The 25,041-nt window shown below is 49.6% G+C and overlaps 1 protein-coding gene across 5 annotated transcripts in view; it reads left to right on the forward strand.

Moving 5' to 3' along the window:
• CACNA1D (calcium voltage-gated channel subunit alpha1 D) overlaps positions 1-25,041 on the forward strand; it is a 419,352-nt gene that overhangs the window by 305,179 nt on the left and 89,132 nt on the right. For all 5 annotated transcript variants that reach the window (XM_040994635.1, XM_040994637.1, XM_040994639.1 and 2 more), the window contains exon 9: positions 15,471-15,640. In XM_040994635.1, coding sequence (XP_040850569.1) covers positions 15,471-15,640 — 170 coding nt within the window. The remainder of the gene's footprint in view (positions 1-15,470; positions 15,641-25,041) is intronic.

A 25,041-nucleotide genomic window follows, 5' to 3' on the forward strand; every position in this document is an offset into this window, starting at 1 on the left:
AGCACACGGGGATATCCAACGTTCGATAAATCTAGAGCAGACTGACTTGCAAGTTGATAATTTTCCTCTACTTCTGCTAGACCAGCTGATGAATGGGGTAGTGCTTTAAAAAATATATCCAAAATTCAACTCATTTCACATATCCTGATCTTAAATCCACCGGTCTTTCTCCTCAGCTGCTGTCACTTAAGTGAGGTAGCCACAGTCGTGTGGGCCTTCCAGGGTGTCCCAGGGAATGACTGAGAGGACTCGCCTTACAGGGACGTTAGTCTGTACTCTGCCCCCAGCAGGTAGCTGTGGAGGGGACACGCATTCTGTGTCGGCTATACTGTGCAGGTCCGTGTCAGCATCACCTTAGTGGTGGTCAGTTACACTTGACAGTTTTTCTGACAGAAGAGTGGCGTTTGGGTAACACAGTGATTCATCATGCCAGCCTCAGTTGGTAATTAAGCGTGAATCTTGGTTCTTGGGAACATATGTAGTTCCCAGAGCCTACTTGTCTGTGAAATGGGACTAGTAACAGTGCCAGCCTTATGCAGGCCAGTGAGGGTTCCATGAGCTAAAGCACAGAGCGTGCTTGGTTGTCATCACAGCTCAGTAAAGAGTATTTAAAATGGAATTTGATGTGAGGAAAGAGTCTAATCACCAAGTTCTTTTATACTAACAATTCATAATTGGCAAAAAAAAAAAAAAGCTTGTGCATTAGTGAAACATCACAGTTCCTTTTACATCTTTTATTATTGAAGACACACACACAAAGAAACAGGACAATGGTTACTAAAGGTGCTACCACGTATATTACCTTCTGAGCCTACTCTAAAGAACAGATTAAAACTTATAACTTGTCCCAGAGCCCAACGGTTTGATCTCACCGCCCTCTTGCAAAAAAAAAAAAAAAAGGAGATACATTTGTAGTCTTCATGTGTTGGTAGGTGATCGATGATCTTAATAAACCGGCTTCAGTGGTCAAAGTGGAATGTGAACCCAGCCCATGTCCATAAATCCACTCTCACACTCCCTCTGCTCAGTACTGAGTTGCAGTTTTCTGATGTACTGGGTTCCACTGTTACCAGGTCATAGAGATTTTTTTTAATCCTTCACCCAAGTTTGTGTTCGGTGATCTGTTTATCTTGACTGTAGAAGTGTTGGGAGTATATGGATGAAGGAAAGCGTTGTGGAGAAGTGGGGTGGTTTCAAGCCAATTTCATCTTTCTGAATCTTGCTTCCTGTGGCCCATCATGGGTCATGAAATACCAGAGGCTTGAACAAAGACTCAGGCATGGTTGCTTCTGTGAGGACCTTTGTGAAAACAAGGGTTTATGGTAGAGTGAGTTGGAAGGTGGTGTTGGCGGAACTGTAGACTGTGTCACACCAGAATATTACAGGTGACCAAGGTCAGATGTGTTGAGATCATCTAAATCGCCTGGTCCATTTGAGTTCACCCTGTAACAGCCAGGCAATTCCGGATTTCATTCTCTTGAATGTTGACTCAGGAAGCAAAACATAGCAGTGGGTGGTGGTTGTATCACTTGTGAATGTTCCCTAAATGGATACGTACCCCTTGGCAGTAGGCATTGTGATACATTTTTTATGATTGGGCTTATATTTTTCTTTGATTCAGTGCCTTACCAGCATCTCCAAGTAGAAAACAAGAGCATTTCCTCCTTGTATGTATGCCTCTGGTAGGTCTGGGTCTCACAAGAGTCATCAGACCACACAAAAAATCAAAGGTGGTTTGTTGAGAGAATGGGGTAAACCAGGTTACTAACTATAAGTATGTTACAGAATAAAACTGTTCTGAATTAATGAGTCAATTCCGTATCTCAGCCAACACAGAATGTTTGGCCAATTGCTGACAAGTCACAGAAGCCTAGTCTAAAATCAAAGGGACAGTAGAGAATACTTTCTGGATAGTTCTTAGGAAGTACAAGAAAGTTTCCTGTATGTAATTAATTTCAAGCTACTGGAATGCCAAAGACAGACACCCTTAGTGTCTGTTGCAGAGTACCAATATCTTCCCACAGTAAGCTGGATTTGTCCTGGGTTTGACTACACTAATATGTGAATGATGTAGCCACTCAGTGGGATGTTATGTTTTCTTGGACTGCAGTGTTGTGAATAGGGTAGAATGTTGAGGTCCAAGGAAGACCCAGGGTCACTAAGGTCTGGCTTTGGCAGAATAAGAAATCACACCCTGTTTGGTCTTGAATGTGACAGAATGCTAGATTTCCTGTGCCTTAAAAAGAACCAAGCCAGATGTTTCCATATACTTTTGAATACCAGACTTTGTTGTTGCAGAGTTAAAAGGCTATCTGAGGTGGCTGACAGCTGCATCCTGGTACTGGGGTACTGTGGCACCTGAGGCACATAGGCTGATAGCCACACCTGATATTAACGAGTGAGTGGTAACACCCCCACCCCCGCCGGCTCGCAGCTGCTGTTTCCATAGAAATGGCTGTCGGGATCAGTGGAAACGAGGTAAGTGAAAGTCTTCCCTGATCCTTGTTTCCATCACGCTCATGTCCGTTTCCTTGGCAACAGCAGTGGACAGGAGCCAGGCCCTGGCAGCACATTCATCTGAGCTCCCTCACTTGTCAGCTGTGGCTGTCGTCTGTTCCTGACCATGTGCTTTTTGATCGAAAGACCTCTGTGTGCCCAGGAGGTGCCATCAGCACCCACTGGTCCAGGGAGGGCTGTGGGCTAAGCACACTGCTCCAGTTCAGTGATGTGTAGGAGAGAGTGGGAGAGGGTATTCATCTTGCAAGCCTGGCTGTGGAGTCTGTTGATCCCAAATCCTAGGGGACGGGAATTAATTCATTTCAGTGCTTTCATGCACAGACCCAGCTCCTAATAGAGCTGTTGATACCTTAATAGTTGAAATTAAAGCCATAATTTTCCTGTGTTCCTTGTTCAATGGGGGGCATTAACAATTGCTATTACTTCTACAATGAAAAGTGTTTCTGAGCTTAGTTAATAATTCGGCTTTTCTGTTGGGAAACATGTTGATGATTGGTGGTGAGATGCTACCTGTGCCTGTGTGTGTCTCTGTGTTTAATATTCTTGGTTTTTTTTTTTAAAGATTTTGTTTTTGTTTGAAAGGCAGAGTTACAGAGAGAGGGGAGAAAGAGAAATCTTCCATCTTTTGGTTCACCCCTGAAATGACCACAATGACCAGAGCTGGGCTGGTCCAAACCCAGGAGCCTTCTCTGAGCCTCTCATATGGTGCAGGGACCCAAGGACCTGGGCCATCTCCATTGCTTTTTTAGGCCAGGGAATTGGATGGGAAGTGGGAAAACTGGGGCATGAACTGGAGTCCATATGGAACTGTGGTGCCACTGGCAGTGGCTTAGCCTGCTATGTCATGAGACCTGCCCCTTTTAATATTCCTTTACAAGTTGGCAAAGTTGCTTGTGGAAATCAGACATTGATATTATAGGGTAGTTCAATATACCAAGACTTGAATGGCTATAGAATTGAGAACTCTTTGAGCTTGACACAATGGCTCAGTTGGCTAATCTCTGCTTCCTCTATCCACTTCTACTTTGCATGCACTAGGATCCCATATAGGCACCAGTTTGTGTCCTGGCTGCTCCACTTTCCATCCAGCTCCTTTGAGCTTGTGTCCTGGGGAAGCAGTAAAGGATGACCCAAAGCCTTGGGATCCTGCAACTGCATGGGTGACCTAGAAGCTCCTGGCTCCTGGCTTCAGATCGGCTTAGCTTCAGCTGTTGCGGCCACTTGGGGGGGTGAACCAGTGGGTGAAAGATCTTTCTCTCTCTCTCTTTCCTTCTCTCTATAAATCTGACTTTCCAATAAAAATAAATAAATCTTTTAAAAGTCTGGAATTCTTCAGTAGTTGTTTTTTCTGGGTCCTTGTGTTTTGAGACAAAATGTCTTGAGTTTTGGCAGATGTGTATCCAAGACACAGTGTCTTTGTCCCCACACAGGACAACATTGACAGGTCCCACTGCAAAGGAGAGCTGCCACTGCTATCCCAGGGGGGAGGTCAGTGCCCACAGGGAGAGACACAGAATGAGTTGTTGCTTTTAACCCCTTAAACATGTTTTTTCTCTGAGAGAGTTGCTCTGAAAGAAAACAAAACTCCATGACCCAGAGCTACACCTCTGAGAATCAAATGAATGTGTAGATCCACAGTGTTGGGAGACTTGGATTGACATTTAGGCAGGGCCATGGAAATGTGAGGATTTCTCCCTCTGGAGGACTCACTGGATGTCTCTGCCGCTCACCTGGCTGGATAGTGACACATGGCCTAGAGGCAATGCTGGAGCTGACCACTAAGTACCTCTATATCATCTGATTGTGTTAGATAAAAACAGGTGAATAGAAAAGGGAAAATGTTTACTAGACGTATTTCTCCCCAAGAATGAATGACTTCCTCATTTACTCAGGGCCTGTTTCTGGAGTACTTACATAGTGGAAGAGGTGTTTGCCAGTTGCCTCACTAGGTGCTGGGGATTACAGTGGCAGGACAGTTCCTGGCGTCATGAAGCCTGTGTCTCACGGGGTAGACAATAGTGAGGATTAGAAACTTTTATAAACAGTTTTTGAAAAGCAGCTCTGAAAGAGTGTTGAATGATGACAGTGAATGTCTGTCTCGGGGGGGGGGCATGCGGAATATTCTGGAAGAAGAGAAGGATGGATGAATAATCCTCATAGTCTGCAAGATAGCAGATAAGGCTGGGATCAAAGCCCTATGATAGAAATGAATGAAGACTGGAAGGACTGAACAAAGCCACAAAGGCGGGAACCACAGAGCCAGATGGGAGAGCAAAAGAAGAGAGACCTGTCAGCAGAGCCCACGTTATAAAAGTCAGATTTGGTCATCAGCTCAAGGGTAAGGGAACTCTGATTAATTTAAATGTGTATTATTATTCCATGTTCCAATATCTTCAGCTGGCCTTAAAATGCTTCCAAAGATGAGACAAACTGTTGGCTCTCCATAGGGATGCAAGAATAGATGATACAGAGAAGGAATGGATGTGAATGATGGAGTCAATGTGATAGGCAGATGGATAATCATTGCATGTATATTATACATATACATTGGTTTTATAAAAGATTGAAATTTTTCTTAGTAAAATGTTGATAAAAGTCTGTGTATTCTTGTCATGGTGGCTGCAGTAGTATGAATGGACTGGAAGGATACAAAAATGGATGTACCGAGACCAGTTTCAGGCTGTGGTTATTGGTCTCCAGCTACCATATACTTTAAGCATTCTGGACTGGACTTCTAACCATCAATAACTAGAAAATATCTCTCACACACAGAGTAGTTTTTCTCAGAAAATAGAAGCAGGCAGGACAGGTTTCGGGTCCCTTGGAAAAGGGCAGCACACAAAGGAAGCCATATTTTATGCTGGCTTTCTGCCTGGAGGCACTTGGAGGATGGTGGCAGAGGATGGTCGTCTTCTGGGGAGGTCAAGAACAAAGCTGTTGAGATAGATGGGAAAAATAGGGAAGAGCTTTGGCAAGATATCTGCCGAGAAATGGGTTCAACAGTCTGCATTGGAAGTCACTTTCAAAAGCTGACCTAAACTACTTTTGTGTCAGGTGACAAAGGGCTAAAAGAAGAAAAAGTACAAATCCAAAAGTCCTGGGAGACACAGGGTTCTGATCAGCTACTGTGTACTGATCTTGATGAACCCTGGGTGTTCAACTGAGACTTCAGAGAAAGTAGACTTTGGGGCGAGGCTGTTTAGCACTAGAGTAAGGCTACTCAAGATCTCTTCTAAAAAGCTTAAAATTAACTCCAAAAGGATTGGGTCAAGTAAATGAAACAACTGCAAAAAACAAAATCAACACTTGTTCAAGGAAAGTCTGAAAATCCAGACATTGCGTGAATGTATTTGATGTGAAAAGAAACAGGAGAACCTAATCTTTCATCAAGATGTGGTACAGAGAACGACAGACACAAATCAGAAGGTGACAGAGATGTTGGGATTAGCGGCCAGAGACTTAGAAATCACTCCTGTAAATCTGTTTAAGACGTAAGAGGAACATACAGTAAAGGAGCAGTTAGTAAATCTCAGTAGAAAAATAGAAATAATACAGTACGGGGGGAGGGGAGGAGGAATCCGTGAAACCTTTGTGACCTGTAGGACGTAAGTAATTGACACATGTAAAATTGAGATTCCAAAGGAGAGATTTTGGAAGAAACAGGGTCTTTTGAGAAATAGTATCTGAACATATCACACATTTTATGAAAGCTATAAATTCGTAGCTCCAGGAAGCTTAATAAACCCCAAGCAGTATAAACATGAGTAGAATCACTCCTAAGAAACCAGATGAAAAACACATTACATGCAGCAGAATTTGCTATCTCTGTTGGCTTTTCAGAAATAGTGCAAGCCACAGGACAGGGGAAGAGCATCTTTAAAAAGTAAATGGAAGGCCCGGCGTGGTGGCCTAGTGGCTAAAATCTTCACCTTTGAACACTGCAGGATCTCATATGGGCACTGGTTCTAATCCTGGCAGCTCCGGTTCCCATCCAGCTCCCTGTTTGTGGCCTGGATATAGACACAAGGAGCACTAGATAAATCCGCAAGAACATCACTGTTCAGGGTCTCATCCCTACAATTGTGCAGCGCCATTTGCTGTGAGATGGTTCTCACAGAACTGACTTAAGATCTGGAATGAAATGGATGCAAAGGGACTTTGGAAATGGCAAGAGCTTTCTGAATTTGCGGGGTTGTCTCCTTCCAGAAGCTTGCTTCTCTGAGTCAGTCAGGCCTTCTTATTTGTAGTCTGAATGTTCACTCGCTAGCACTTCTCTCTGGGGCCCCGTATCTTTCTGGGACCTGAAGAGGCACTTGGAGTATTAACCTGGTTTCTTGAAGTCTAGCTGTCATGTGAGAATTTGGTTTGACTTCGGGGATAAAGCATTAATCACTCCAAACTCCTTCATTCCCTTGACATTCTGCCTTAAAATACATCTTGGTTTAAGCTGCCTGTTGACACCTTTGGGGACCCCAGGCATCTGGGACTTTGTAGCCTCTGGCGTCAGAAGGATTCTGACTCTGGGTAATGCCATGCCACGTGACCACAGGGATGCTGACCTCAAAGGCCCACTGCCCATCCTTGAGTCATCACCTGTCACCTGTCAGCCAGCTCATGAAGGCACGACAGGGAATTCCAGGGCGCTGTGTGAGTTCTACGCCCTCTCCCTCTCTGGCTGTGAGTCAAGCGTGTGTGTATGTGTGTGTGTGTGAGCATCAGCTCTGCCCTTGGAAGGCAGTGGAAGGTTGGCAGTCAGAGAGGGCTCCCCTGAGGAAGCCAAGCTCTGACTGGGCATGGAAGGATGGGCATGATTCATGGAAATGACAAATCAAGGAGGGCACATTGCAGCTGCAGCTGCCAGCAAGTGTAGGGGAGAGCAGGGCCTGGTCCCTGCCTGCCCCCCTCTTGCCCTTCAGAGCCAGCAAAGGTAACTTGAATGTCAGAGGAAGGTATAGTGGAAGGGTGGCTGCACAATTGGGAGCATCTGTTGGGTGAGGGAGATGGTTCCTGTAAGCTGTTGAAAGTATTGGAATCCATGGGCTGGTTACAAGTCAGAGTGGTGTAATCTGACATCCCTGGGACTGATGACCATGACAGTGCAACGAGGAGGTCCAGGCTGGGGTGCAGAGGTGAAAGTATAGACAGAGGTGATAGTTGAGGCTAGTCCTTCGCCATGAGGGTCACATGGCTGTGGACTTAGATGACCAAGTCCAATCTATGAAAGAGGTAAAAGGATGTTCCTTAGTTGCTCATCTCATTTTTAGTGTGGTGGCAAGGAGATGGCTGCCAGGCTCTGACCCTGGCACTTTGTTCCTAGTATTCCACTTGTCCATAGACATAGTGAAGCGAGCATTCTTCACTTCAGCTTTGCAGGTAAGGAAATCTGGATTCAGAGAGGTTCATCCACCTTCCTTCAGGGTTACATGACCAGCAGTAGCCAAGCTAGGGGTGAAATCTTGGTCCATCTGTCTCCAGAACCTGTTCTGCATTTCTCTTTAGTGGGTCACCTCTCTGTGTCTGGATCTGGGGGGGAGGAATCCAGCCACCCAGATCCCTTGCTGGACTAGAGTGTTGTGAACTGCTCTATTCTTCGGGCTGGGCCAGGCTGTTTGTCCAAGCAGAAACTGCTTCTACAAGTCCCACTCTAGGTCCAGTGGGCCAGTCGGCCTGTGAGGGTTGAGCTCTCTGAACTCAGGCCTCTCCCACAGTATGCCATCGCCTTCCCTCAGCTGTCAGAGTGCAGAGATACTCTTCCTGCCCACCCTGCCCTTCAGTGGCAGAGGGATCTCTGATCCCTCCCAGCGTGGCTCCCCAGCTGGCTTTTCTGGCTCATGTCTGGTAGGGGGTGGATAGCGTTTGGGGAGTGGCTGAATTGCCTTGGGAACAGGTGGGCTCAGTACCAGGTTCATCCTTGAGGCCCACTTTACTCTGATGCAGTTGCAGCTCCTGCCCCACAACAGCTTGAAGACCACTGCATGCAGCCACGTGTCCCTTCTGGACAGTCTAGCTGGACCCTTGACACCACACAGGCTTGTAGGCAGGATGCACCCTGGGGTCACTGGTGTCTTTCTTTGTACATGTTTATTTCCAACGGCTCCACCACCCTCCTGAGTCAGACTTCAGTTACATGTTTTCCTTCTTTGCTTCAAAGACCAGGACCTGATAAATCTTTCAGAATGTGTTTCTAATGGTATTTCCAACGGTAGTGGTGTCAGAAGCCTAACACAGAAAATCATAATATACCTTGAGTGTATCAATTGATTGATACATTGCATTCTGAGAAAGTGAGGTCAGACAAACTAGCTCATGTTTTTGAAGAACACTCTTTAAAAGATTTATTTCTTTTGGAAAGGCAGATTTACAGAGAAGGAGAGACAGAGAGAAATATCTTCTATCTACTGGTTCACTCCCCAAATGGCTGCAATGGCCAGAGCTGAGCTGATTTAAAGTCAGGAGCCAGGAGCTTCTTTTGGGTCTCCTACATGGGTGCAGGGTCCCAAGGCTTTGGATCATTCTCTATTGCTTTCCCAGACCACAAGCAGGGAGCTGGATGGGAAAGTGGAGCTGCTGGAACCTGAACTGGCACCCATTTGGTATCTCGGTGCTTGCAAAGCAAGGATTAATGAATTGAGCCATCATGCTGTGCCCTAAAGACTACTTCTTACAAGGTGTTTTATTTTTAAGATTTTATGGAGAGGCAAAGTTGGGGGAGAGGAGAGAGATCGATCTTTTATCTTCTGGCTCATTTCCAAAATGGCCACAATGATCCAGACTGGGCCGGATTGAAGGCAGAAGCTTCATCAAGGTTTGCCACATGGGTACAGAGGCCCTGAGACCCTGGCCATCCTCCACTGCTTTCCCAGGCACATTAGCAGGAAGCTGGATGGGAAGAATTGCAGTACAGACGTGAACTGATCTCTGTCTGGGTTGCTGGTGCTGCAGGTAACAGCTTAGCATGCTGTGCCACAGAGCCATTCCCTAAAACATGTTGTGTAAAGAAGCAAAAAGAGAGATTCTGTAACTTTCAGCCTATAACCTGCCTAGATTCCTGTCCTAAGGAGACATTTTCTGTCAGCCTCATTGGAATGTCTCTGGTTGCCATGGAAACCAACCCTTCAAAGAGCCAAGTTTCTCTGTCCTCAGTGAGCGAAACTGAAGAGTGTATTTCCCTTTAAGCTGCCCGGGATATAATTCATTCTGTGTGTATATATATTTGTTTATTAGACTTGTGCAGGATTCTGGCTTTGCTTGTTATTTTTCCTGAAAGGGCACTCACTAATGGGTATCGTTTTAGGGGGATGGAAAGTTGTGTGGGCACTCGTAGCCACACACATCCAGTGCAGAGACCCAGTATTAAGATCTTAGATCTGATCATTATTAATGCAGAACCTGTGGCCATTTAAGGATTTGTGTTTACTTGCCCATTTTGTGGCAGGCAGATGCTGACAGGGCTTTTGCTAAAGAAACAGTCTAGAAAGATGAGACAGACATCACCCGCCTGCCATAGAGCTTACAGACAGGTGTGTGACGGAGAATACTAAAGAACCAGCTACAGGGCAGAGAAATAAATTCTGCAGGAACAGGACTGATAACCCATGGGGACAGTGGGGAGAGCAAAAGAATTCAGGTGCTGACACGGCTGTGTGGGGTGCTATCTTGGAAGAGACATGGAGGTAGGGATAGGGTGGCGCCCAGTGGAGGGTCCTGGCTTTGATGACAGCGAGTGTGAGGATGGTTGGAGTATGTAGTTCCTGGAGGAAGAGGTCAGGAAGGAGCCAGGAGAGATGGAGGAAGGCCTGGCTTCCCTGCAGCTCTGTGCCTGCTGCCCCCTGCTCTGGCCCAGGTGGGCACATGTGTGCTGTGTCTGAGGTGTGGCCTGTGCAGATGGCTCCACTGCTAATTCCTAGTTTGTGTTGATGGCAGTTAGCTGAACCCAGTTATTACAAGCTGGGAAACATCTACACTGCAAAAGGTGCCTCTTCCCAGAAGATAGAAACTGGGTTCTATTTAAAGCACCTGCACCAGCTCTGCTGCCAGGGGAAGCATCACTCAAACTGGAGCTGACAAAGAGGTGGAAGGCAGGAAATCACAGCACAGAGTCACGGTGGGGTCCACGCTGGGAGTGAGTTCCCCAAGAGAGCTGTGGCGTGCATGGCTGATGGTCCATGCCTGGGCTTTCCGTCTTCTTCCAGGTGTCACCTGCATCAAAAGGACCTGCAGGTTCCTCTCCTGATGAGTGGACAGGGCCTCTCAGGAGCCACCCCTGAGGGCCATCACAAATCAGTGTATTCCCCTTCAGTGGGGACAGGATCCCCTGGGCCCACATCCCTCCTCCTGTGCTCACCTTCCTGACTCAGCCACAGAGCATTCTTTGGCTATCCAGCGGCTTTCTGGTTAAAAGATGGAGATTTACCCAGCATGGTAGCCTGGTGGATAAAGTCCTAGCTTTGCACATGCCGGGATCCCTTATGGGCACCAGTTTGTGTCCCAGCAGCCCTGCTTCCCATCCAGCTCCCTGCTTGTGGCATTGGAAAGCAGTCGAGGACAGCCTAAAGTCTTGGGACCCTGCACCCACATGGGAGACCCGGAAGAGGCTCAAGGCTCCTGGCTCCTGGCTTCAGATTGGCGCAGCTCTGGCCATTGCAGCCACTTGGGGAGTTAATCATCATATGGAAGATCTTCCTCTGTGTCTCTCCTCCTCTCTGTATATCTGATTTAACAATAAGAAAAAGTTAATAAATCTTTAAGAGAAAAGATGGAGATTTTGATGAACTTTGAATTACACCAGTGCCACCAATAAAGATTTATTCTTATTGGGGATATGTCTTATACCTGGTTTCCTTCAACAGAAATGGAACTTACAGTTTCAAAAAGCAATTACACTGCAGCATGAGCCTCTGTATTTTCATTTTGTCTCACTTTGTTCAGTCTCTGCAGGGAAAAAGATTCAGGTCTGAAGAAGGCAGGCCTCCAGGGGTCAGAGTTCATGGATACTTCTGTCTGCTTGCCCTCTTTTTGGCTCTGTGAAGGCTACTCCAATTGATTTCTGAGGCCCAGTGCTTGAGCTAGCTGTTGGAGTGTGTATGTGTGTGTGTTTACATATGAGTATGGGTGCTAACATGTTCCATTTGATCAAACTCTGCGTGAGTCTAGCTAAAACAAAATCACATCACAGCCCCTGGAATAAACCATATCTATAATCAGGATGATTTCCAGTGTCCTATGTATTTTCAAGGGATACTTTGCTGAATGCATAACTCCTGTGTACTTATGGGCATCACATTTAGGTCTGCACTGCCATTGCAGGCTCTGCACTCCAACCCCAACAGTGCTGGCAGAGCCAGGGCTTCTGGGGCTCACTGTGGCAGGGCTCACAAATCCTGTAGAATGCCAGGGCTAGGAGAGGGTGCCTGCAGGGCATGGTGCTGCCAACCAGAGGGGACATTATCAGGGCAGATGCCAGCCCTGTCTGTTACCAAGTTGGGCTGTGGAAGGAAATGGGACTGTGATGTGGAGCTGAGTGAGCCTTTGTGTCCTGTTTCTGTTCGTCTATGGTCCTTGCTGACAGGTGTGCTGCTGTGAATCTGCCTGTGGGCAGTGAGCTCAGGCTGGCTCACGGAGGGGATGCTCAGGGTGCAACTTGGTTGTCTTCCCAGTCGTACCATTGGCTGGACCTGTGGCGTGGACCAGGAACCTCACCTGAGGACCTCAGGCTTGGCTTTTGTGATGGGAGCGGGAACATGTTGTGGGGAATGGCCTCCACAGCCAGCTTCCCACTGCCCCTGCCATTTAGAAACCTCACCCTTGCCTAGGTGGTCCCCAGATCATGAGTACAAGTGAAGGCACTTGGAAAACCCTGCCGTTCCCTGTTGAACACTTAATAAATGGTTCCCAGGTGGTGGGGTGTCACCTGCCTGAGGAGGAAAGCCCACAGTGGCTGAGGTGATACAGATGTGCCAAGGCCAGGGACTGGCCTGGAAAGGACAGAGTGGGCAGTGACCATGGGAGAGGCATGACCGGGAGTCAGCCATGAAGAATTTCATGAGCGCTCTTCCAAACCAAAGTGCAAGAAGGTGGAAGGCCTCAGGACTGTACTGTTTTTTGTAAAGATATTCTTTTTTCTTTCAAGATTTGTTTACTTGAAAGGCAAAGTTAGAAGGAGAGACAGAGGTCTTCCATCTTCTGGTTCACTCCCCAGATGGTTGCAATAGCTGGCACTGGGCCAGTATAGAGCTGGGAACTGTTTCTGGGGTTTCCCATGTGGATGCATGGGTCCCAAGGACTTGGCCTATCTTCTGCTGGTTTTCTACATGAGTAGGGAGCTGGATCAGAAGTGGAGCAGCCAGGACTCAAAGCAGCACTGTGAAATGGGATGCTGGCGCCACAGGGAGAGGCTCAGCCTGAGATGCCTTGGCAGAAGTCCTCAGACTGTGTTATTTTTTGTACTACATTTTTACTGGTGTTAAATACGCATTGGAGCTTCACACTTGCACAGCACATTGTGTTTTTCAAAGCATAAATGTCTTTACCCCATTTGAAGCAGTGGAGCAGGTGCTAGGTGCTCTGCTTTGCAAGGCAGGAAACTGAAGCTCAGAAAAGGTAAGGGCCAGAGCTGGGATCAGAGCTGGGATCAGAGCCCGCGCATTTCAGCAGGGTCCCAGGGAGCACTTGGAACCATCTCACAGCCTCCACCTTACCTGTTGCCTTTCCTCCCCTTCCCCCTTATAAATCCCAGTTCTGTATGAATCAGTGTTACCTGGTGTTAAGTCTGAGGCTGTTCAGAGCTGCCTGAGACCCATTCAGAGGAGTTCTGCTGTGTGAAGTTTTTTTGGGTTGTTTTAAAATAATGTGCCATAAGCCAGAATATGATGGGATTTTTTTATTCTCAGGAATTTTGGTCATACTGAAGTTATACTTATGCTGGCATAACTATGTTCCAGCATCCAGAATACAGCTTAAGACAGGAGTCTTGTATTTCTAATGTAAAAGTGCAGAAGCTATGATATTAAAACAAAGCTTCCTTTTATAAGACCTGTTAGACCTCAAAGATAGCAGAGTAGCTCTTGCTATCTTTGTTTGTTTGCTTGCTTGCTTGTTTGTTTCCCAAAAAACGTGTAGCAGATAGAATGTGAACTCAGAAAGTCCTGTGTGTGTGTGTGATGAGCTACTTGGGCATGCTGAGCCCACGTCAACCCACAGGAGGATATGCTTGTGATGAGGGGCGGAATGGAAGGCCACTTGTGCACTGCAGGGGCATGAAGAGACCAGGTTCTGTCCTGTGTTTTCCCATGGTGACCGTGTGACGCTTGGAGACCCGCTGCTGTCGCTTGGGGATCTGATTCTGGGTGAAGTGTGTCTTGTTCAGATTTCAAAGTCATTCACTGACTTGACCAGGACTGAGTTAGGTGTCTCCCATGTCTCAGAAAGCTGAGCTTTTCTGGATACCCCAGCCCATTCTCAGGGTGCCCCTCAAGTGATCAGCAGGATGCTGCCCTGCAGGTGCCTTCTTGTCGGGGTCAGGAGTATGTGTTCCCCGGAGAGCACCGTCTTTGGGAACAAGAGCATGTGTCTGCCAGACGGTGATCTCTGCTTACTCTGTGCTCTTCCTTGCGCCACCTGCCTCCTTCCTTCCTTGCATCCCAGAGGGTCACGGAGCCAAGGGTGGGTTCAAGGGAACTGAAAGCTGTGACTATGGAGGAGTAGGATGCTCTTCTTGCGGCTAGGGCAGGTGGGACCTCAGGACTGCTTCTGATCACCTGCATGAAGTATTGGTGTTCCCCGTGTCTCCAGCATGTCCTGGAGTTGAGAGAGAAGGAGACTCAGTCTGAGAACAATGGTTGATTTGTTTCCTAGTTTATCACCTGCGTGAGTTCACAAGGCCTCCAAAAAGGAGATGCGTTGGTTTTGAACCAGCAGGCACGGGGCAGGGAAGACAGAGGCTACCACCTCAGAACCCTGGGGGCTGGCGTGAAAAGGCTGTCCTGCCTGGAGGCTCTCCTGCCTTCCTGGCAGCTTCACAGATGTGCTTATCAGCTCCCTAGCTTGCACCCCTTGGGTCCTGGAATAGTTCATGGATGGCAATGCGGATGGTTGCTGGTCAATAAACACTGGAAAATTGTCTGCCTTGTCCTCAGGCTTGCTTGAGCGTGCATGGGATATCCACATTAATACAGGATTGTCCCCTCCCTGGAAGGTACACAGCCAGCCCATAGGTGCCCATTTCTACCTCTGCCAAAGCCTCTACAAGGCAGGTATTCCTGTAAGTGGACAAAAAGTTGTGCCACCTCATCTGGGGAAGAGATCATGGCAAGAATCAAGGATTAAGAAAAAAAAAAAAAAGTAGTACCTCCCCAGTGCTTGGGTGGGTTCCTACCTAGACTTTGAGTGGGCCTGCCCTGACTGTGTACTGATCAGGCTAGGCCCATAGGCTTTGGGGCCAGGGCCGCTCCCTGCTCAGGGCCCTTGGCCAAGGGGCCAGCACACAATGTGAAAGCCAAGTTTTGTCTAAGGATGAAAGGAGCCTTCAGCTGGGTGATCTCTGGGAGCCTTGTGGGTACCTTCTACCTGACGGGTGGTGGAGTCTGAGAGCCACTGGGGCAGATGGGTCTCCTCTGAGTTGAGACCGCCCCCAGCAGGAGTGGCCAGGCTCCCGCACAGCAGCACCGGGTGTCCGTGGCCTCAGCTCCGTGGGTTCACCGTCTTCCTGAAGGGAGCACATTTCCTACAAGGTGATGCATGTGTGTTGCTGTGGCCTCTGCAGCTCTGCCTCCGTGGTCTCGCGTGGGAAGACACTGTCCTGTCTGCACACGTGTGTGGCTTTTGTTGCTGTGCTACCGCAGCTGTCTTCCATGCCCTGTGTCCTGCCGCTGGATGGCGTGCAGCAGGGTACTCGGCTCCTGATGTAGGTCCCCAGAGACACGCTGACCTGTGCCTGTGCTCTTGGCCTCCCTCAGAGAATTCTCCAAGGAGAGAGAGAAGGCGAAAGCACGGGGAGATTTCCAGAAGCTCCGGGAGAAGCAGCAGCTGGAAGAGGACCTCAAGGGCTACTTGGACTGGATCACCCAGGCCGAAGACATTGATCCTGAGAACGAAGAGGAAGGAGGAGACGAAGGCAAACGAAACAGTAGGTGCTCCCTGTCCCACTCCTGACGTGGCAGGCTCCAGCAAGAGGGCTGGGACCTAGGCTGGGACTGGCACAGCCTCGTCCCTACCACCTGGTCCCTTCCACCTGCACTTATACCTCGAGGGGACACAACCTGGCACACAAGCCTTGGGCTTCTGCCTGAGGTTTGGGGCTTGGACTTGGGACAGACAGGTCACTACCCCTATCAGCCTGTTCCCCTGGAGGAGGCAGACACGGGTCCATGTGCTAGGGCAGGGAAGAGACAGTGGTTGTCCACACTTCCTTGGGAACAGTGCTACTGGCTTGAGACTCTAGATGCAGAGGGCTTGTCACTATGAAGGACTTACTACTGCCTCCAGCCCGTGTGCCCCGGGGGCTGGTGGAGTGCAGATGCCATCCTGCTCAGGATGAGACCAAAACTTCAGCACCTGCGGATCCAAGCTGACTGTGTCCAACTTGGGGACTTGTCATTGGGTGATGAGACCTAAGAAGGGTGTGGGCACGACTGGAGCACAGCAGTTCTTGGGTACCGGGCCAATCTGAACCCCTGTGGTCTTTGCTGGACCCCTGCACCTGCAGTACAGCTAATGAGAGGCCGTCCAGGTACAGCATGAGAGTGCCTACCCAGCGCTTTGGATTTTCACTTGCAGCCAGCAGCTCTGATGCTGACCTGTGGCCATCTGCTCTTCCCCCACCGAGCCCAGGACACGGGATATTGTTTGTAAACCAGAGATACTGTTGTCCCTTTCCCCAGGCAGGGCACTGGATGTTTCCCCCCAAGAAGCTGAGTGTTTTCTTGGAAGCCGGTGGCTTTTGCACCTCTTAGTTGTCCTGCTTTGGTAAACAGACAAATTCCCACCCTAGTACTGCCAATGGCCATTGCGCTGGGGTTACTTTCCTGGCTTGTGATTGAGGCAGTGGTTTTTAGTAGATCTGGTTAGGGTCTTCTGGTGGTTCTAGGGGTTCACTATTTCCTGTGTCCTGCTGGGGTCTGGGAAGAGCCCGCCCTGGATCTTGGAACATCAGCATTCTGGTTTCTGCTGTGCACAGTGGCGTGTGACTCAAAAATGATTAACTGGCTTAATGGTTGAGCCAGAATAGCAAATATTTCTGTGCACCCGTGTTCTTGATCCAGTTCATTTTGCCAGGTGCCGGGGTTTCCTGTGGAGCAAGGCTTACAGTGCTTCTCGAGTCATCAGATTTTCAGAGGTTCAATGATTAAGGCTTTAAATAGAGACACAAATCCTATACCAAGGGAACCGTGTGCAGGTAGAACCAACTTTAGCAGAGAGCCCCAGATTTCCACCTGACAAGGATGCGAGGACCCTTGCTGCATGCAGACCTTGGCAGCCCGGTTGTAGTTGCCTTGGGCCTCCCATTCTGCTGCCAGCAAAAAACTACCAGGGAAGGTTTCAAGAGTGACAGACAGGCATAGGCTGATCCCATGTCAGGACTGGGGCCATCTCTGGGCACCTGACCAGCAGAGAGTGGAGCAGGGGTGTTGCTGGTAATAGAATCCTCCCGTGGCTGAGTGAGAACCACCACTTGTGTTCTTGACACACCACTCCTTGCTCCCACTCCTGATCTCATCCACGCTGGCCTAGCATGCTGATTAGACCATTTGCTCTTTTGAGCTGGGTCTTCCGTGTCGGTGGTACACATTCTCCAAGTGACAGTGTGAGTAGCAAGCCTTGTTGCTGGCTGAGCCTCAGCCTAGAGGAGCCAGCAGGAGCCCATGAGCCCACAAGAGGTGAGGGCCTGGAGTGCAGGGTTATTTTCGATCCACTGTCTCTGGAATTGGGTGCAGCTGAGTTTGAGGACTTGGAATTTGGACATCAGTGTCAGGCAAGTCACCCAACATCTCTGAGTCCCACTTGACTTTGTAGGGAAGGAGACAAAGATAGGCCTGCAAGGGGGGCATGGTAGGGATTAAGTGTGCCAGGTCTGGTAACAGTGTGCTCCACTGTTGTTATGAGGAAGATGGGGCCTTTTTCAGTCTCTCCTCAGTTGCCACCCAACCTTGGGCAGGGGACCCTTTTTGGGACCAATGCTCTGTACTTTTCTGTGCAGAAACTGTAAGCTCCTCCAGTGTTGATAAAAAAAAAAAAAGCTGAGGGTTCCTTCCCGCAGGTGAGCAGGCAGCATAGCTCTGGGATTCTTGAAGTCCATTTCAGGCTTGCAGCTTTCTGGCTGTTGGAGAACAGACCTCATGTCAGGGAGGACACCCTCATTTGCGCGGTGTTGCTTGCTGCATCTGCTGTGCCCAGCTCTGGCTGTCCGTCACAGTCCCTCAGGAGCCTGAGAGCTTCCTCATGCTGCCTTCCCTTCTCTGTGGCATTGATGACTTCTGGAGTAGAAGCCAAGGCTGGCTTACTCTGATTGAAAATTTTATGTTTGGGGCTGGCATTGTGGCATAGCAGGTAAAGCTGTTGCCTGTGGGTGCCACTTCATGTCCAGTGTGTTCCATGTCTGATCCAGCTCCCTGCTAATGGATTAAGAAAAGCAGCAGAAGATGGCCCAAGTACTTGTGTCCTTGACACCCACGTGGGGGGCCCTGATGAGCTCCTAGCTGTAGCCTGGCCAAGCCCCACCTTTTGTGGCCATCTGGGGAGTGAACCAGTGGATGTAAGCTCTTTTTTTCTGCCCCCTCTCGCTCTGCAATTCTGCCTTTCAAAAAAATAAGTAAATATTATAAAAGGCAATTTATTCTTTTAAAAAATGTATATAGTTAAAAGGCAGAGAGACAGGGATGGCCCATCACATGATGCCCTCTGCAAATGCCTTTAGCTGTCAGGGCTAGGAGACTCAACTGGGGTCTCTCTCATGAGTGGCAGGGCTGCAAGCACTTGAGCCAAGGCCTGTTGCCTCCCCAGTGTGTATTAGTAGGAAGCTAGAATTGGGAGTGGAGCCAGGTCTTGAACCCACGCACTCTGGTAAGGAATAAGGAGATCCTAAAGGGTGCCTTTAGCACTATGACAACTGCAATGCCCTCCCCGGATCTTTGGTGTAAAACTTCCTGGAGGTTTTGACATCAGGCTGGTGTTGGGAGCTCCCACGTCCTGAATGCTGCCAGAGGCTGACCAGCCTACTGTTCCCAGGCACCTGATGCAGAGGAGAGCGGAAGAGACGCAGGTCCTTAGCTGAGCTCTGATAGGGTAGTAGGTAGCTCTCACTTGGCATTTTCACAGCCTGTGTGTGGTATTAAAATTTGCTGTTCAGAAGCTGCTGCTACCCAGTTAGTGGAGCAGACCATATTCCCTTGGAAATCAGTTTCTGAGCATTTGGGGGGAATTTTCCAGGATAAATTTATTTAACTTTTTGCTGAGCTTCAAGTTTTCTTAAGAAACCCGGCCAAATCTCGAAGTGATTTTTTAGACGTATGCAGCTGCTTCTGAGCTAACAATGGAGTTTTTCTAAGCCTGTTAAAATCTGGGAGCCTAAAATTCTATTTTAAACTCTCCTCATTGTCAGTGATTAGTCTTTAAAAAATAGCATTAAGAATGAAACCATTTTTAAAGGGAGCTCACTCTTAAGGGGAAAAAAAAACCCCTGTTTAGAAAAGCAAGGCCATTTCATTGTGGGGAACCAAGAATGATCTAAGAGGGGGTCCTGGATGGCCAGAGAAAGGGAGGGGATGCCCGCAACCCAAGTTGAAGCACAGGAGTACTTCTGAGTCGGTCCTGCCTCCGGGGGGGTCCTCCTGCTCGCACTGGACCTCTGCTCACCCCAGGCCTCATGCACAGGACCACCCTAGCCCCCTCCCTTTTGCAGGTGCTGCATGGGCACCTGTGCCTGTGACACTGGCCACAGAGGTGGCCAAGCCGTGTGCCAGTGTAAGACATGGCACTTGTACAGTCCTGTTGCAGGTGACTGAGTATGAAAACTTGGGTTTAGGAACTGCTGTGAGGTCCCCTCAGGGCATGAGTTCAGACCTGACCCTGTTCAAGCTGTGGGGACAAGCAGCGGCAGCCTGAGAAGCCTGTGCAGACACAAATGTGTGACAGCAGCCCCCTGCTGGAGATGCCGCTGGGAAGGCAAGACTGCCCCCTGGGAAAGCTGACTGGGGTGGTGTGGGGAGTGGTCAACTCCGTGGGGGTAGGCATTTGGAAAGGCAGCCGTGCCTCCCCTCAGGCCTTCGAAGAACTGTTGGCTAGAGGAGGCAGGGGAACCTGTGCAGAGCCCAGATTGGCAGAGTTCATGGTGGTTCGTGTCTGTGTTTCCAGTGTTTTAATGACCAAAGGAACCCTGGCCCACTGTGACTTAAAAGCACCTACCGAAAAGAATCCTCTCCCCTCACCCCGGAATGGAGCCAGGCCTGACAGCCTGGGACCTCATCATTGTGGCCTTGCTTTGCACACAGGGATGTGTGATTTTTTTCCCATGGTCTTGCCATGAGAGACCCAGTGCAGATCTCTCACTCAGCTATGTGCTGCTGACACTTGCCCGTGTTTTGAAAACAAAGTTGCGACTGTTGGCTATGGATGGCCACTGTCGGGAAAACCCCGATGGTCTCCCCATTATAGTGAGCGTCAGAGTTAGGACTCTGCTCCCATGTGTATGGTGATCTGATGAACTGGGCAAGTGCCAGCAGTGCCTCTGCTTGCAGGCAAGGGGCTAAGACCAAGCCCAGTGTTGGACGGATGGACACACACACACACACACACACACAATCCTGACCAACGTCTGTCAGGGACCTGCATGGGTCAGACATGGCTGGGATGGCTGCGGGTACAGGAATCCCTCACTCCTCACATGACCCTGTGCAACTGGAATGTGAAAGATGAGGGCACTCAGACACGAAGGGGTGAAGTTGCTCTCTAAGATCATGTGACTGTCAAAGCTGGAATCTGAACCCCCATTCTGCACATTAAGCACCATGAATCACCCCCCAAATGCATGCTTCCACATATGCACGTTCTTACGGAGCAGGTTAGCGGTGTGCCATGTCAAGAGTGGGTGCTTGTTTTATTTTTGACGTTTATTTTTATGTAGTTGAAAGGCAGATAGAGACAGAGATCCTGTACAGTTCACTGTCCAAATGCCAGCCGTGACCAGGACAAGAACAGGAGCGGGGAATTCCACAGGGGTGGTACGTACCCGAGTCCTCGAGCCATCCCCTGTTGCCGACTGGGATGCTCGTTAGCAGGAAGCTGGAATAAGAAACACAGTGAGGACTTGAGCCCAGGCAATGTGGTGCAGGATGTGGCCATTTCGCAGCAGCATCTGCCCTGATGTACCAAAAGCCCACTCCAGGATGCCCGATTGAGAACTATATGTGCCCTCAGCCCCTGCCCACACCAGCATCCCTCTGCAGCCTTGCTGCCCTGCCATGCCCTTCCCTGGAACACATCACCTTGGCTCCAGAGACGAACTCCCATTCAGTGACCCTTGGAAGCACAGAGTTGAGGGGCCAGAGACCCTGAGCTAGTTTGTCCTCTGACACAGCACTCGAAAGAGAGCCGGGTCAGAAATGCCGATGGTGGTGGTTGATCATGCTTTGCCAGAGCTGCGCATGTAGCTTCTATGTTCTCATTTACGTTGTATACCAGGCTTATGAAGTACAGGTCCAATTATTCGTCTTACAGGGGAGAGAATTGTGGCTTAGGAAAGTTAGGTCATATCTTCCTTGGTTATCTGGTCAGAACATGGCACGGCAGGGGTGAGATGTGGACTGTCACAACCCACCTTTTTCATTCCCACTTGTCTCCTCCTTCCCCCAATGGTAGTGTCGCTTGGAAGCACACCTGCTCATCAGTATCCAAAGCCCCCAAGTCTCCTGAAAGCGCCCTTCTTAGATGGTAGGCCAAGCTGGAGAGACCTTTATCTAGAGTAGGCCCTCTGGTTTATTGAGAGCTGGTGCCCAAAGATGGTGTTGTGTGTCCAGACAACAGCAGGTGTCCCTCAGGAACTCTACGCTGCCTTGTCCCAAGCAGGTTAGGGTTTGCTATCCCAGCCTGGCAGTCGTGGGTGCTTTGGGAGGCCTGTAGCCCTCCTGCCTGCCTGGGGCCTCTTGTTTGCATTGCTGTTGCTGCCCTCTACTGTACAGTAACGAAATTGCCTGTATTCAACCTGAAGGGGTCACGGTGGCCGACCTGTTAAAAGAGGACAAGAAGAAAAGGAGGTTTTGCTGCTTCCGCCGACGCAGGGCTAAAGATCACGGTAACCTCCTGAGACTGTCCTTTCTCTGTGGAGGTCTCTCTCCCAGGATCTCCGCCACCCCTGCCGTGCATAGGCATTGTGTGGCATGCATGTGCCCGTGTGGAGTGTCTAAAACATACCTCGATTGGAGTGGCTTGATTTCCTTGCAGTGTGGTCTTGTCGTTTTCCTCTTTCTCCAAGACAAGAGGACCAAGATAGCATTGTGGTGTCTTATTTCCTTTGAACTGTATATTACAAAGAAGCTGCTGAACTGACATGGAGGTTTTGATTCAGCATGCGTATTCTTAGAATGGGAGATGAACTTGTTAAACACTTTCTCCCAAGTGATGTTTTTAATTTGAAGCTGTTGAGCAATTCTAGTAATGCTGTTGGATCGATATTTTTTTTTTTGTCCTCCAGGCTTCTTGGTCTTCCATTGTTTCTGACTGGTATGCCCAGGATCATGTTAAAGCTGATCATGGCAGCTTTTTGAGACTGAAGCTAAAAATAAAATTCTGGCATGCAGAGGTGTGGGGGCACTATACTTTGCAAGAAGGAATTGGACTTATGTGGGAAACAGTTAAGTTTCACAATGCATCCCTTATCAGAATCCTGGGCCAAGTCGTTGGGCCCATTCTTTACAAGCAGCTGGGCCAGCAGCTGCCCTGGTCACTTGTGTGTGTTGGCTATGCACCCGGGCATGGCCAGCCTCCTCCTGCCCCTGAGGTCAGCCCCAGCCAGGAAGCCCTGGAGCAAGAAGGCAACTTGCAGGCCGCAGAGCTCAGGGAGCAGAGGACACACCTTGCCTGGGCTGTGTTCTTGGAAGTGTCCTCTACCACCCGTGGGGATGCTGACTTGAGAGGCGAAGGCACATGTCCAGGAATAACCCACAGATGGCCTGGTTGAGGGTTCCTTAGGGTCCCAGCCTCTTGAGAAAGCCTGGAAGGGGGGGCAGGCATGGAGGCGTGGTAGGATGGAAGCCCCTCGCCTCTCAGAGACAGCACTTTGTGACCCCGGGAAGAGAAGGAACTGGCCTGCAACTGGGCAGCATCGGCGCCAAGGTGGGCTGCCTTCTCTAACTCTGGTGTTGGGAGGGTTGAGGAACATGGTGCTATGCCCACTGGGCTCTGTGATGACTGCTAAGCAGGAAATGAGGCCGGGGCCCCAGGAAAACATACCCGTGAGGACACGCTTAGAGAGGCAGCTCTGGGTAGAGTGTGCCTGTCCCCAGGAGGGAGGGGTTCACACCTTGAACCTTCCCTCCCAAGTGGAAATTTGAGCCCTGTGGCTTCTCTCCATTCTGGTGGTTTCTTCTACATGAGTTTTTTGAAGTTGCAGGGCGAGGAGGCAGCAGGTATTTTCAGGAAACTTGATTGTGAGGGTGGATGATTGTTTCTGGGACCCCAGGGAAGGAGGGGGAGGAGGGCTCTGATCCCATTGGGGATAATATGGCAAGAACCCTATGCCTGCTCTGGTCTGCCCTTGGTCCTGGTCACAGAGAAGCAGTTGCTGTTGTTGTCTGGGCCTGATTCTTGGCTTTAGACGTGGAAACCTTGGTCTGGCCTTGACCCACATTCCCCCCAAGAAGCGTCTGGCAGCTTTACAGCAGTGCAATCTGTGCCCGCCTCCCTGCCCCCCGCCCTTGCTGGCTGAGTGTGTCACCACCAGCATGTGCAGGTGCCCCCAGGGCATGTCTCAGGTCCTTTTGGATTTGGCACATGACTGTTCATGCTTGTCATGAAACCCGGATGAAAAGATGCTGGCCCATGGGAAGGGGGCCTGCCTCTGCTGCCGATGCCAATCAGTTGTCCAGAGCCTCTTCATCCCACCTCTTGCCTTCCCCTCCACACCGTTCCCTGTGGAGGCAGGGGAAGGCTCAGAAGTTTGAGGCTCCTGGGACACAGAGAGAACTGCAGTCTTGGATATGCAGGAAGCTCTGTCCTGGGAGAGCAGGATGGATGGGGGGTTTAGGCTCCCAGGGCATCCATGCCCCGAGTCTGCCACGGGGACAGGTCTGGCGAGGCTGGTGAGCCATGGGCACAGTTTAGCTTGTGGTCCCCTCGGGTTTGCCAGGAACTTGGGGAGCTGCTGCTTGTTATACTGCACTCTGGTCCTTGGGCTGCTGTGCCTCAGGTTGGGGCTTGGAGTCGGTCCTCCTGGGCAGGCTCTGGGAGTCTGGGTGGACCGTCGTGTAGGGCCTTCCTTGTCCCTTTGTCTTCCTGGGTTGCTGGGGGAAAGCAAGGGAACACCACTCACCCCTCACCCTTCTGCAGGTCCTAGGGGGTAAAACCATGCAGTGTGTGAGTGTTGAATGTTTTTGCAACTATAGCAGGCCAGAGGTAAATGGATCTTAGAGACAAAACTGTTCCATGGCTCATGTTACAGATCAGTCGCTCAGCACGGGGCCAGGACAGCTCCTGTTCCTGCATCACTTGATTATGTGGTCCACTCTTCCCTGACATCCATTCTAATGGCTTTGACCTCATTACCTCCGTCTCTGAAGGGAGCTGGTCTGAGATTCTGATATGCGTGTTGATGGTGGAGTGTCATTTTGAGACTTTGTGCTACACAAGTAGACTCGAGATTCATTTACTTTGTGTTTGAACATGTGCACATGTGTGCCATGTGTGTGTAGGTCTCTTGGTTTGCCTCTGAGCTCGCAAGCCAGGCAGGTGATATTGAGAAGTTCATCTGCAGAATGAAAGGTAACCAATGGGTGGGTGAAATGCTAGCTGTCGTGCTGGCCTGAGAAACTGTGCTTCTCAGTGGCCTATTTGATGCCGCGTTGCCCCTGCTGGCATCCGGACCCATGACAAGGTCTCGCAGAGGATCAGGGTGACCCACAGCCGCAGGGAGTGGCTCCAACAAGGCCTTGCAAACTCATGTCTGCAGTCTGGGTTGTGCTGAGCTGCTGCAGGGCACTGCTTCCTGGCCCACAAAGCACCCCGGACCCGTTCGCAGCACACCTACTCTCTAAGCCCGAGGGTGTGCCCTTGAGTGCTCCCCAGAGATGCCGGTTCCTGGAATAGAGGGCAAAACACGCCCTAGGCTTCTGCCGGCTTGCAAGCAGGCAAGTTACAGCACATATCAGCATCACGTTTCAGGTTACAGGCTTGTCCTGGTGCCTGGTTTAGCCCAAATGCACCGAAAGTAGTTCTTAACTTTGTAGAATAAAGCTGGAAATGGAAAGCAGCGACCCTCCCTCACCATAGGCTGTGTGTGACTTTCCATTTCCGTTAAATCATTGGAAAAAGGGAGCTTCA

Source organism: Ochotona curzoniae, unplaced genomic scaffold, assembly GCF_017591425.1.
Source record: "Ochotona curzoniae isolate NIBS_2020 unplaced genomic scaffold, NIBS_Ocur_1.0 contig_908, whole genome shotgun sequence".
Classification (NCBI taxonomy): domain Eukaryota; kingdom Metazoa; phylum Chordata; class Mammalia; order Lagomorpha; family Ochotonidae; genus Ochotona; species Ochotona curzoniae.